Consider the following 14,441-nt stretch of genomic DNA (forward strand, 5'->3'; position numbering starts at 1 on the left):
TAGATTTCAGCAAAGCTTTTGATATGGTCCTGCACAGGAGGCTTGTGAATAAAATGAGAAGCTTAGGAGTGAGTGCCAAGGTGGTGGCCTGGATTGCAAACTGGTTGACAGACAGAAGACAATGTGTGATGGTAAATGAAGACAATGTGTGATGGTAAATGGAGAGCGGTGTTAAACAGAGTGCCGCAAGGATCGGTGTTGGGACCGGTCCTGTTCAAAATCTTTGTGAGCGACATTGCGGATGGGATAGAAGGTAAGGTTTGTCTTTTTGTGGATGATACTAAGATCTGCAACAGAGTGGACACGCCGGAAGGAGTGGAGAGAATGAGACGGGATTTAAGGAAGCTGGAAGAGTGTTTGAAGATATGGCAGCTGAGATTCAATGCCAAGTGCAGATCATGCATATGGGGTGTGGAAATCCGAAAGAACTGTATTTGATGGGGGGTGAAGGACAGATGTGCATGGAGCAGGAGAGAGGGGTGATAGTGTCTAACATTCTGAAGTCGGCGAAACAATGTGACAAGGCGATAGCTAAATCCAGAAGAATGCTGGGCTGCATAGAGAGAGGAATATCTAGTAAGAGAAAGGAAGTGATGATCCCCTTGTACAGGGCCTTGGTGAGACCTCACCTGGAGTACTGTGTTCAGTTCTGGAGACTGTATTTCCAAAATGATAGAGACAGGATGGAGGCGTTCCAGAGAAGGGCAACCAAAAAGGTGGATGGTCTTCATAAAATGACTTATGAGGAGAGATTGAAGAACCTAAATATGTATACCCTAGAGGAGAGGAGGAGCAGTAGTCATATGATACAGACTTTCAGATACTTGAAAGGTTTTAATGATCCATGGTCATCAACAAATCTTTTCCGTTGGAAAAATATCAGTATAACTATGGGTCATGATTTGAAACTCCAGGGAGGAAGACTCAGAACCAATGTCACAGAGAGGGTGGTGGATGCCTGGAATGCCCTTCAGGAGGAAGTGGTGAAGAATAAAACTGTGAAGGATTTCAAAGGGGCATGGGATAAACACTGTGGATCCATAAAGGCTAGAGGATGGGAATGAAGAGAAGAGCCATGGTAGTGGCTAGCTGGAATGTTGGCTACTACCTGGTGATTACTACCCTTACTCAATAAGCCTTCACACGGTTAATGCAACTCCAACATTGCTCTCTGCTTCAACGGCAAGGTGAAATGTGGAAAAGAGGATTTGCATTCAGACAACAACCAACAAGGACTGAACTACACAGTCTGGATAAACAAATAAGCGTGGGGGTAGCTTGCTTATTGCGGCGGCTACTACCCTAAACCAATTAAGCTAGATACTTCACTTAGATGCATATACAGCGTTGCTCTCTGCTTCAATGGGAGGGGAAATGTAGAAAAGAGGATTTACATTCAGACAACATCCAACAAGGCATTGATCTGTGCAGTCAGGGTAAACAAGCATTGGGATAACTTGCTTGATGCGGCGGTTACTACCCTTAACCATTAAGCCTTACAATTCACCTTTGATGCAACTCCAACATTACTCTCTGCATCAACGGCAGGGCCCTGATCAGTAGAGCTTACAAACAGAGCAAGAAAGACTTTGCGAATTTCATTTATTAAGAAAATTGTTAAAATCAATAAGGCTGTGAGCAAGATAATCATGGAATAAGATTTAAAAGTAGCCTAAAAAAGTGGAGTTTTAGACTAGATTTCAAAAAAGCTAAAAAGGGAGCAAGAAGCACCAACTCAGGAAGACTATTCCAAGCATACGATGCAGCAAGATGGAAACTATGGAGTCAGGAGTTGGCAGTGGAGGAGAAGAGCACTGATAAAAGTGCCTTGCCTTATGAGCAGAGTTCACAAGAGGAGCTTGAACTGAATGCAGAAATGGATAGGGAGCCAATGTAGTGGTTTGAGAAGAGGGGTTATATGGGTGTAACAAATTTGGTGAAAAGTAAGGCACACAGCTGAATTTTGGCTAGACTAGTGGAGAGAGATGTCTCACTGTGAGACCCTTGAAGAACAGGTTGCAATAGTCTAAGCAGAAAGTGACAGAGTGGATAAGGGTCCTGGTAATGTATTCATAAAGGAAAGGATAACAGGTCACTGCAAACCTAGGGACTAGATAGACAGATATAGATACAAACCACTTCAACTCCTACAAAACGCAGTAGCAAGATCACTCACCAGCAGCAAAAGATCGGATCACATTACCCCAATTCTCAAAGAGCCACACTGGCTCCCAGTCCCTTACAGAATACAATACAAAACCTTATCCCTCATCCACAAAGCATTATACAGTAACAAAACGGAATGGATGAATGTCACGCTACACTTCCAAACACCACAAAGGAATCTATGTTCCACAAACACCGGTCTCTCACAACCCCCTCCCCAAAACTAGTTCTAACCAACGCCGCAAACCTTCAAAAAGAAACTAAAAACATGGCTCTTCCAAAAAGCCTTCACGACATTCTGAAGACAAACAGCACTCAACTCACTCACTCCCACCTCTCCCCACCCCTCAACTTTTCCTCCTTCTTCCCTTCACACACCCTCTAACCCCCCACTCTAATCACCGATCAATTTCCACCTTGAAATGCCCAAACTCCCATCCCCTATTATCCATCCCATGCCTTACTACACTGAAACAGCTATTAACTCAAAATATCAACCCTCCCCCCCCCTCAGGAACACCCCACAGATCCAAGCCATATTTTGAAACCACAATTAACACAGAATATTAAGCTTCTATGTACCTAAATATTCATAAGAGATACCCCCCTCCCAAAGTTATTCTTTATTTGCTTGTTAAATTATTCTCCCAGTTCCACACCCTGTTACAATGTAACCTACTTAACTCGTTCCATGTAAACCGATGTGATAACATGTGTTGAATGTCGGTATATAAAAACAAATAAATAAATAAGTGTATACAGATATGAGGGGATATGGGAAGACCATTAGAAAGGACACTGGAGGTTACTCAAGATGAGAGCTAGATGGAAAGAGTAAAGGCCAAAACTGCAACAGATATAGTGAACACAAACAAAACAAATTCAAATTCTGCATAATGCAATTTATTGACAAGAACTTTGCTTACTTGAATCACCCAAGGACTATTAGCGAAGGCCATGATATCCCTCTCTTCCCAGAAAAAGGCTGAATCCGATCTTTTGATCATTTCAAATTTACTAAGCAGCTTCATTGCATACACTTTCTGTGATACTTTATGTCGAACCTGTCAGTTAGAACAAGAAAAGAGAAATTCAGCTGAAAAAGAAAAGCATGACTAATTCATTTATGTTTGGTCTTCTTTGATTAATTACATCCAATACTTTCTGACTCTATTTATTCAGAGCTGGAAAATGCCATAAACAATTCCCAGAAATAGCAAAGAGGACATATCTAGAAAAAGAAACCAATTTTGTATTCTGAAATAAATGTCTATCAGCGTAATGCATCTGGCATGATTCTCTCCTATCAAACAGTGAACATTTTACTAAATACTACTATGGTTATTTTTGTTGTGTGATTAGTTTAAAGCTACAGTCGGTTTAAGTGAAAATAAGAAAAACATCTATTGTCAATGTCTATCTCACATAGGAGCAAACAAAATTAGAAGAAGCTATGTTGCTATGTATTTCTACAAAACATACTTTCCGCTGTTAGCCAGCAAAAGGATGACAATTTTCCAAGATAATTAAATAAGAATGAATCTATAACAAAGACTAGAAAACAGCTTGATCTCCTAGTCAACCAAAGTGTTTATTATGTCCAAACTTTCTCTTAGTTACTGTAGAAATTAGTATTATCTCAGTTTTTCAAGAGGCCCACTGGATATAAATAATCCCCGATTCAACTGGATCTAAATATTCACTGATTTAATTGAAAAGCTTGTTCATTATAAATTATAGCTATTCAAAAAGGATATATTATATTGACACACTACAATGTATGCAAACGTGTTGTAATATGTTCTAAATTTTGATCTAATCGATTATGTAATCCATTATGAAGTAGCTGACCACTCACAAAAGGCAGAATAAAAATAGTAAATTAAATTAAATTACCAACATATGCTAAATGTCCTCTAAGACTAGCCCAGAGAGGCACTCTTCAAGCACCTACCAACAAGACCTCCTTCAGAAAAAGAGCTATGTCCGCTTCGGGCCCCAAGCAATGGAACCTGCTCCCTCCTGAACTAAGACTTGAACAATGTCCAATCACCTTCAAGAAGAGACTTAAGACTTTGTTGTTTGGCCAAGCTTTCCCATAACCACTCCTTTCCGCCATGGTTTTAGTCCGCATCATCAGATTACTGTCTCCCTAATGAGGTTATCAAAGTCCTCCCCAATGTAAGTTCCCTGCTTTCACCCAAGTTATGCTTACCCATGTTTCTATACCTGCTTTCACCCTAGTTATGTTATCCAGGTTTCTCTACCTTGTTCAATGTAAGACAAGTCTTTGTCACTGTTGTTGTTTGCTGGTTGTAATGTAAACCGAAGTGATAATTAACCCTGTTAATTGAACCTTGGTATATAAAAGTTATAAATAAATAAATAAAGTAATGTATCAAGCCATCAGGTTCAATCTTCCCTAAAGTATCATACTTGAGCAATTATTCTATTGTCATTATCAGAAGAAAGAGAAAAAAGGTCAAATTCAGTGTTCAGGTTTTTGAAAATTGTTCCTACTTAGCCTTATAACAATGAGAGTTGAAAGACAAATAGGAAACTGAGGTGCTAAACCAAGAGGGCTTTAGAATGCATTTGGAAAACTATTAAAAATTCTCCAAACACCAATAAAATATTTCAAAAAAGCAGACACATCACATAATATTAAACAATTAAAATGGCAGTCAATCAAGAAAAATAAACTTAAAAAGCCACCTTTACTTACCCCCTCCAGCAGCTCTCCTACTTCCCTTCCATGCAGGCCATAGCACACAGCAGAAGCAGCAGTAGAGGCTAAGCTCTATACTCATGGTCCTCTTCCTTAGTCCCATGTCTCTCACACACACCCATACCAGTCATGCCCCCATGACCAGTTTCTGTCTCTCACACACCAATCATCTCCCAAACAGTCTTTGACACACACACCAGTCACCTTCCTGAACAGTTTCTCTCATGCCATACACACACACAGGCTTCCCACTCCCGTGTTCCACTTACATATATGGGCTTCTCACTCTCATAATCACTTTCTCTGTCTCACACACACACAGGCTTCCCACTCCTGTGTTCTACTTACATATACGGGCTTCTCACTCTCATAATCACTTTCTCTGTCTCACACACACTCACCAGTCTCTCACTCCCATGCTTGTTCTCTCCACATGCACAGGCTTCTCATTCCCATAATCTCTTTCTCTCACAGACACACACAAACACACACCAGTCACCTGATCTCTCTCATGCATACACACACACAGGCTTCCCACTCCCATGTTCTCTTTCAGATATACAGGCTTCTCCCTCCCATGCTGTGTGTCACACACACCCAGGTTTCTCACTCCCATGCTCACTCTTCACATGCACAGGCTTCTCATTCCCATAATCACTTTCTCTCTGTTACACACACATACACACACACATACCAGTCTCTGTCTCATTTCCATGCTCGCTCTCCACTGCACAGGCTTCTCATTCCCTGAATCACATTCTCTCTCTCACATTCACACACACCAGTCTCTTTCTCTCACACACACAGTCACCTTACCAACCAGTCTCTCGCTCATGCATGCACACACACACACAGGCTTCCCACTCCCATGCTCTCTCTCACATAATCAGGCTTCTCACTCCCATGCTTTTTCACACACACACACACACCCCCACAACACCAGGCTTCTTACTCCCCATGCTTTCTCACATACCCAGATTTCTCACTTCCATGCTTTTTCTCTCTCACACACACACACACATCAGTCACATCCCTGACTGTCTCACACTCTCACATACACATCAGTCATCTCCTTGAGCAGTCACTTTCATTGTCTCTCACATATACACACACATCAGCTCTCTGACCAGTTTCTCTCAATCACACACATGCTCTCAATCAAATACATTCTGTCACTTACACACAAGCTGGCTGACTGCTTCTCTCGCTTTCTCTCATTCACTTCCTCCTCCCCCCCCCAAATGGTAGCTGCATCAGCCTCCTCCAGCCCCCGCAGGCCAAGAAAGAAGAATCCCATCGGCCGTGGGAGGCTCATGCTGCTGTCTCTGCTTCAATTGCTCGGGGGCCGATGCTGCAGCCGCCGCTGCTACTTTATCACGCGACACGGTCTTTCTCCTTCCCGCGCACCGCGTATCACTTCCTGTTCCGGGTCACGGGGGGGGGGGGGGGCGGGAAAAAGAAAAGGCCAGCCGCGGGTGCCACTGCTTCTTCTACCACTGCTGCCGTTCCCACTGGGCTTGAACGTTCTGATAGCCCGGCGGCAACGGCAGCAGGGAAGAAAGAGCAGCAGGAGAGACCGGGAGCACGCGACACATCAGCCGATGCTTGGCGACACACTAGTGTGTTGCGACACACCGGTTGAGAATCGCTGCGTTAGAGGACTATAAAATCATGAGTGCCATAGAACAAGTAACTGTAAATTCATCATTTAATCTTTAAAAAAAAATACAAAGACTAGGGGGTACTCCATGAAGTTAATAAGTAGCACATTCAAACAAATCAGAGAAAATTATTTTCCACTCAATGCAAAATTAAGCTCTGGAATTCATTATTGGATGATGTGGTTAAGGCAGTTAGCTGAGCTGGGTTTTAAAAAAGGCTTGGAAAAATTCCTGGAGGAGAAAAACTATTAACCAAGAAGACTTAAGAAATATCCACTACTTATCATTGCACAATAGAGGCATGGGATCTATTTACTGTTTGCCAGGTACTTGTGATCTTAATTGGCCACTGTGGGAAACAGGATACTGGGCATGAAGAACCTTCGGTCTGACCCAGTATGGCAAGGTCTTATAATCATGACTATGATGATGGTGACCGAGGAGAGGACCTTTCTTGGTCTGAGGGGGTAACATCTCACAGGAACTCAGAATGAACTGAGCCTCTTCCAATCCAAGAAGGTGCTACCCTAGAGGAAGTATATTTACCAATTTTGGAAGCCCCTAGGGTGAAGTATGATTCTCTGGGGAACTTTGACTAGCCCCCCCCAATGTGGAAAAGTTCCCTTCATCTTAGACAGAAGGGATTCCAATCTACTTCTCCAATCTTCAGTACTTAATAAGGCAAATAAATGCTTCACCAGTTCTGAAAGCTGAGCTCCCACAAGCTGAGGGATTTTTGTGCTGGAGTTGGAGAGACATCCCCATCAGAAACCCAAATTGGTTCATTTTCACTAAGGGTTGCCAATGCCTGCTCACTGAGCGGGAACCTGGGGACACAGAGGTAACTGTATAAATTACCGTCTCAGAAGCACTCCACATCAGTTGTGTCAACACCTCTTGCTGGCTAGTGCCAGATCTGGTCAGTGGCAACAGAGAAATTTCCTTGAACGGCATAGCATGCTTACACACCAAAGCATTCCACTCCAACAAGGAAGCAGCCTTAGGTGGCCATGCTGAGGAAGTGCTCCATACCAAAGAACTGGACAGCACACAAGGTTTGTGTCAGATCCATGTAGAACATATGGCTCAATGCCATGGGGATCTTCTGTACCATAAACAATGAAGGCAGCTACACCAAGGAGGCAGATTCTCACCTAGGTGTTAAGGACCTCTCTGCCTCTGTGGAGCTTCATATTAACAGCTCTAGTTTCTTTGGCACTGAGAGAGACAGTCCCAAGTGGTATCCCTAGTCCTATTTGACACCTTTCTCCACACCTCAGCTATTGCCTTAATCTTCTGCACAGTGTTCAACTCCTGATCTGTGGCAGATCCAGGAAACGGCATCATGGTGGGAGGAACCTTCCCCAACTTGTGGGAAAGAGGGGGAGATAAATTCACTGCAAGTCCATCGATGCCTCATTCTAAAAGGAGGAGCAGCTCCGCTATTTTATTTCAGGCCTTATTGTCTTCCAATACATATGGAGCCTTCTCCCGCCAATACTTTGCACCGGCTCGTAGAGCATCATACCAGAAATGACCGTTCAGAGCCTATCCGTCTTATAGGCCACCTCCTTATCCTCAACCACCTCAACAATCGTCCCAACAGCAACAACATCGAGGTAGGCCACACACACAATGTCAACAAGGTCAACCACCCTTACTGCTTCAAACGCCCCACCCTCTTTTTAACTCCAGCAAGGCCACCACCCCCCACCACTGTGGGAGGGAGAATCAGGGCATTCAGTCAAGCCTGTCACAAATCACAACAATCGCTGGGTTCTAGAAATAGTCCATCAGGGCTATCAACTATGCTTCCTCTCCAGACCTTCCCTGCCACATCTCATCCCAAGCACAAGCATGTGCTCCAATCATCTTCAGTTAACCGAAGAGATATTATTCCTTCAGCATCAACAAGCAATTCGAGTCTTACCCCCAATCCTCCACAATACAGGTTTTTATTCCCCTTACTTCTTAATTCCAAAAAAAAATCGGGAGGTCTGCGCCCGATTCTGGACTTACGCAAGTTAAACAAACATCTAGTCAGAGAGAAATTAAAAATTGTCTCCCTGAAAACGATTCTTCCCCTTCTTCAACCCAACGATTGGATGTACTCATTAGACTCGAAGAATGCTTACACTCATATTCCAATGCACCCCTCTTCATGGCAATACCTCTGCTTCCACCTCAAGAAACAACATTACCAATACAAGGTTCTCCCCTTCGGCCTCTCAGCAGCCCCTCGGGTATTCACAAAGTGCATAGCAATGGTGATGGCCCACCTTCGAAAGCTGGGAATCCAATTATTTCCTCATATAGACGACTGGCTCCTAGTAGCCTCAGATCTACTAACCCTACTAACCCACCTACAACAGACCATTTCGTGTCTTCAAGATCTAGGCCTCATTATCAATTACGAAAAATCAAGCCTAGAACCATCCCAAACACTTCAGTTCATAGGAGCATTGTTGGACACGATCAAAAGCAGAACTTTTCTTCCCAGAGACCAAAGATTACTGCTTCAGATGCTTACCAAACACCTAAGGTCTATGGCTAGACCAAAAGCCCGCCAAATACTATCGGTATTGGGTCATATGGCGGCAGCCATTCACATGGTTCTGAATACCCGTCTTCACATTTGCTGACTCCAATGGGGACTAAAGCACCAGTGGTCACAACATCGCAACCTTTCTCTCGGAAAATCAACTTGACTCCAGACATGATCATGGACTTGAATTGGTGGTTAAAACCGCAGGTGCTTCAAAGAGGAGCACTTTTCACAATGCCACCTCACAACAGAGTTCTCACAACAGAGTTCTCGAGCTCAGAGCGATTCGATATGCCCTCAAAACCTTTCGAGCAAACTTGCAAGGGAAAAGAGTCATAATATACACGGACAATCAAGTAGCCATGATTTATATCCACAAACAAGGAGGGTCAGGTTCATGGATACTCTACAGGGAAGCACTTCTCTTATGGGATTGGAAGACTCGTCATGCAATCCATCTACAAGCAACATATGTTCCCGGTATAGCCAATACTTGGGCGGACAGGTTGAGTTGTCTCTAAACCAGCAAGTGGCCGACGACATTTTCAATCAATGGGGGACACCGTCCATGGATCTCTTTGCCACAGAACACAACAGGAAAGTACCTCAGTTCTGCTAACTGTTTCCCAGTCACCGCCGCACAGCTCAGGGCGCCTTCTTTCTTCCGTGGTCATGAAGCCTGATGTATGCATTCCCACAGATTCCACTTATAACACGCACGCTCCAAAAACGCATAGCCGAGATGGAAGACCTGATCCTCATCGCCCCAGCATGGCCCAGGCAACCTTGGTATGCATACCTCCTCCTACGCCTATCAATCGATATCCCCATTTCATTGGGACACAAAGATGGTCTTCTATCCTAAGAGCACGGAGCTCTTCTCCACCCCATGCAAGACTCACTCCACCTGACAGCGTGGAGAATGAACCGGCAGTACTGAAGGATCAAGGGATATCAGAAGAAACCCAAACCATTTTGCTTGTGGCCAGAAAGCCATCTACCAGGAATGCATACCAATTAAAATGGAAGCGTTATGAGTCCTGGTGCACCACTAATCACTACGATCCCTTTGATTGCACTCCAACAGACCTACTAGATTACCTATTCACCTTATACTCAGCAGGGTTAGCGACCACTTCCATCTGAGTACACCTAAGTCCATAGCAGCCTGCCACAGGCCACTCCAAGCCACCCAGTATCCCATCACCCACTGGTTTCTAGATTCATTAGGAGCCTCTACCATCTCCGACCCCCAATATCCAAATCTCCAGTGGCCTGGAATCTCAATTTAGTCCTAGAGCAATTAATGCTCCCTCCATTCGAACCATTGGACTCGGCACATGTGAAATACCTCACATGGAAAGTGTGTTCCTCATAGTGGTAACCTCAGTTCGCCGAGTCAGTGAACTATAAGCACTTGTACATTACGAGCCCTACCTTCAGTTCTTCCACCACAAGGCAGAGCTACGGACTCATCCATCCTTCTTGCCGAAGGTGGTCTCAGCATTTCACATCAACCTTTCCATAGAACTCCCTATGTTTTTTCCAAAACCACACCACAATGAACAAGAGAAATTACTCCATACCCTAGACTGTAAAAGGGCGCTAGCCTACTATAAGACTAGGACATAGACCAACTCAAGACCATCCCAACTATTCCTCTCCTTTAATCCGAATGCCCCTGGTCTGCCAGTGGCAAAACAGACAATTTTTACCTGGATAGCACAATGCATTCAATTGTTAGAACAAGAGGGACATAATACTGCAATTTAAACTGAATGCTCATCAACTGCGAGCAATCTCCACCTCGTTGGCCCACCTACGTCATGTTCCACCTCTTGACCTCTGTAAAGCGACCACCTGGTCATCTCTACATACTTTCACATCCCATTACTGTTTAGACCAGCAAACATCTCAAGATGCCAAGCTGGGACGAGCGGTCTTGGATACCTTAACTTCATAACTTTCCAATCGGCTGTCCACGCTAAGTCACGCAAAAAAAAAATAATAATAATAATACTAATAAGCAGCAAATAAATGACTTAGCATGACTGGGAGCTAGGGACTCCCATGACAGCATGGCTAATTCAGCCCTATCGAAGGGAAAAAGCAAGTTTGCTTACCGTAAATGGTGTTTCCGTAGATAGCAGGATGAATTAGCCATGCTGACCCACCCACCTCCCTGGACAGATTTTCTTACTACTATAATACAGACTGAGTATATTCTGTCTTCCTGCACGGGAACACACGCGCAGCCACACAGAGCTAAGATCTGTATTAGCTTTGGAAAGCTCCGCCTCCGACGCCTGACTGACAGTCCCATAACAGCATGGCTAATTCATCCTGCTATCTACGGACACACTGTTTATAATAAATTATAAACATTATGGATAAGCAAACTTGCTTATCCATAATGTTTATAATTTATTATACAAATGCAGATTACTACTGCCAAGTCTAAACAGCTTTATTCTAGTTCATCAGTGTGATGTGGTCAATATGATCTCATTTACAGACAATATTCTTACCAGCTGGACTTCTCCAAAAGCACCTCTTCCTATCACCTTTACAACATCATAGTCTTCAGCTTTCATCTGCAATTCTCGAACTTTCCCCACAATTTTCTCATCTAAAACACATTTGAAAAAATAATTTAAACATGAAAGTGCTTTGGATAATGTACATCACAACAAATAAAAGAAATGAAATGCTAATGCTGACATTCATGCATTGAGTTACAAAATAAGATAATTTTACTGCTATGATAATTTATAATCAGATTACTATTTTCAATTCTTTGCAAACATCCAAGATTATCTCATATAACTTCCTAATATCTTAAGCTCTGATCTACTATGCATCAATATCTACAAGATGATATCAAATATTTTACAGTGCTTGGCATGTGAAAGTATCCATTGTGGGATAAGGGCAGCAGTTTCAAAACAGCAGAGCTTATGGGAGGATTGTACATTGCTCTCAGCCTCTATTTTCATCGAGAGACAAGGGTAGTGAATCTGTGACAACAATCACAAGGATCTGTGCCAACCCTTTCCTCTTCTTTGTGAAAACAATGACTGAATAATGTAGTTGTCCGCAAAGAGAACTTGCAAGAAAAAATATTAAAAACTGTATAAACTACATAAAAACTAGTTTGTGTCAATTTTAATAAATAAAATCAAGTCATAAAATATTATAGTAACCAAACAGAAGCCAATCCCTAGATTAATCAAAATGCTATATCATCACATTCATAATGCCCGCGGTTAAGAAAAAGGGGTGTGTTTATGGTAATTTTAGAATTACCGCACCACACACTTTGCTTAGGTAGTGTTATCGCGGGGTCCTATTGCGCAGCTCTCGAAGTGCCCAGACAAGTTGCTATTACTATGGGGGGGGGGGGGGAGGGGGGGGAAGAGGGAGAGAGAGAAAGAGAAAGAGATTATTTATATAGTCTTCATAGTAGTCAGCTATTTATATCATTATAGGAGGGCCACCTAACAGCTCGAAGTGAGGTGTTGGTTTAGGGGCCAGTTTTACATGCAGAGTGAGATGTATGAACACAGTATACCTTGGTGAAGATTTGACATCATTTGGAGGGAGGAGAGTCTCACAAAGATGAGATTTCTATCAAGCTAGGGCGAGAGAACATAGTAGAAATCTCATCTTTGTGAAACTTTCATGCTGCAGTATCCATGTAAATGTAAAATCAAGAGGGGAGATGTTAAATACCTTTTTTTTTTTAACCTTCACAATTACAGGTCTTTCTAGACTTGCACACCTAGTAAGCTCTGTATGTTTAGGCAAAAGTAATATTGGGGTATATGCTTACTCGCCTTCGTATTTCTTATTATGTATTTCATGGTTTATTGCTCCCCCCCACTACCTGTTTGTGTATGTGTCATATAATGTATTTTCCTTTGAGAGTTTCTTGTAATAAGAATTATAAATGCTCATTTTCTTGACGGATATCATTAAATTGTTATTATTGATATCTTATTGTAAAAGTAATAAAAAATAAATTATTAAAAAAAAAACTGGCCCCTAACCACCACCAACACCTCACCTCGAGTTATTAGCTGGCCCTCCTATAGTGATATAAATAGTTGAATACTGTGAAGGCCTCCCCAGAGGATCTCTCTCTCCACTCCACCCCCCCTCCTCAAGCCCAGAAATGGCCAAAATGCAATTTGCAATCTTAAACACAAATTGTGTTATGGCCGTTTCACGCATATTGCACAGCTTAATGCCAGGAAAAAAGGTGTCATTATTTCTGGCGTTAAAAACATGCGACAGCATGCGTTATGCTATCACACAGTGCTATATTGTCCCTCATTTTCATTAATCCCGCCCCTTCAAAAAATTTGCAATCATACCATGCAGTAACAAATATTGCATGCATTATGCCGTTAACGCATACGTTATGCTGTTATCATGTGCGTTAACGCCATAAAGCATTTTGATGAATAACCCAAGTTGGTGAAAAAGATACCAGTAACAAACTTGAAATCTGAATAGGCTATAGGCCTATAATTTCTCTAATAAATATAAAAGCGGATGAACAATTTTTTTCCTGTTACGTAACTTTATAGAAATTTGATAAAATACATTTTATGATTGCCTTGAGAGCTAAGCTTTGTTTGCTTATTTTGAGAGAGATGTTGGAAATCCCAATCTCTCTAATGTGAAATCACTCCTTTTCAGAATTTGTATGACCATGGACAGTTATGAACACCCCAGTGGTATCCCTAAGAGGATGGATATTCACGTGTATAAGACCACAAAGATTTTGGACTAAGTAGGATGATTAGTAGCTAGTAGAAGCTCCAGATTGTCTTCTCCCAACAGGAAAGAGCAACAACATCTTTAAGATGTTCTGTACTTGTGTTGTACTGGTTTTCTAAATACAAACAACCCACAAAACCACTGTCCTCAAACAAGATATGCAACACAAAATAGGATCAGTCAAAGCACAATTAAAAAGGCAAAATATAAACAAAAAATGTATTGTACAATAAGGGGCGGATTTTAAAACGAGCGCGAATAGCCTACTTTTGTTTGCGCTCCAGGCGCAAACAAAAGTATGCTGGATTTTAGTAGATACGCGCGTATCCGCGCGTATCCGCTAAAATCCTGGATCGGCGCGCGCAAGGCTATCGATTTCGTATAGCCGGCGCGCGCCGAGCCGCGCAGCCTACCCCCGTTCCCTCCAAGGCCGCTCCGAAATCGGAGCGGCCTCGGAGGGAACTTTCCTTTGCCCTCCCCTCACCTTCCCCTCCCTTCCCCTACCTAACCCACCCGCCCGGCCCTGTCTAAACCCCCCCCTTACCTTTGTCGGGGG

General features: G+C 42.8%; 1 protein-coding gene across 10 annotated transcripts in view; it reads right to left on the reverse strand.

Moving 5' to 3' along the window:
* Positions 1 to 14,441, reverse strand: part of ROCK2 (Rho associated coiled-coil containing protein kinase 2) — a 442,704-nt gene that overhangs the window by 221,230 nt on the left and 207,033 nt on the right. For 8 of the 10 annotated variants that reach the window (XR_003855695.1, XM_029595904.1, XM_029595908.1 and 5 more), the window contains 2 exons: positions 11,629 to 11,729; positions 3,093 to 3,230 (listed from right to left, as the gene is read on the reverse strand). Coding sequence is in view for 9 of the 10 variants with exons in the window: in XM_029595904.1 (XP_029451764.1) it covers positions 3,093 to 3,230; positions 11,629 to 11,729 (239 nt within the window). In the remaining variant the exon portion in view is untranslated. Of the gene's footprint in view, positions 1 to 3,092; positions 3,231 to 11,628; positions 12,555 to 14,441 lie in introns of those variants that run through there. The other 2 variants (XM_029595910.1, XM_029595911.1) reach the window with 2 other exon arrangements.

The sequence above is a fragment of the Rhinatrema bivittatum genome, chromosome 3, assembly GCF_901001135.1.
Source record: "Rhinatrema bivittatum chromosome 3, aRhiBiv1.1, whole genome shotgun sequence".
NCBI classification, from domain to species: domain Eukaryota; kingdom Metazoa; phylum Chordata; class Amphibia; order Gymnophiona; family Rhinatrematidae; genus Rhinatrema; species Rhinatrema bivittatum.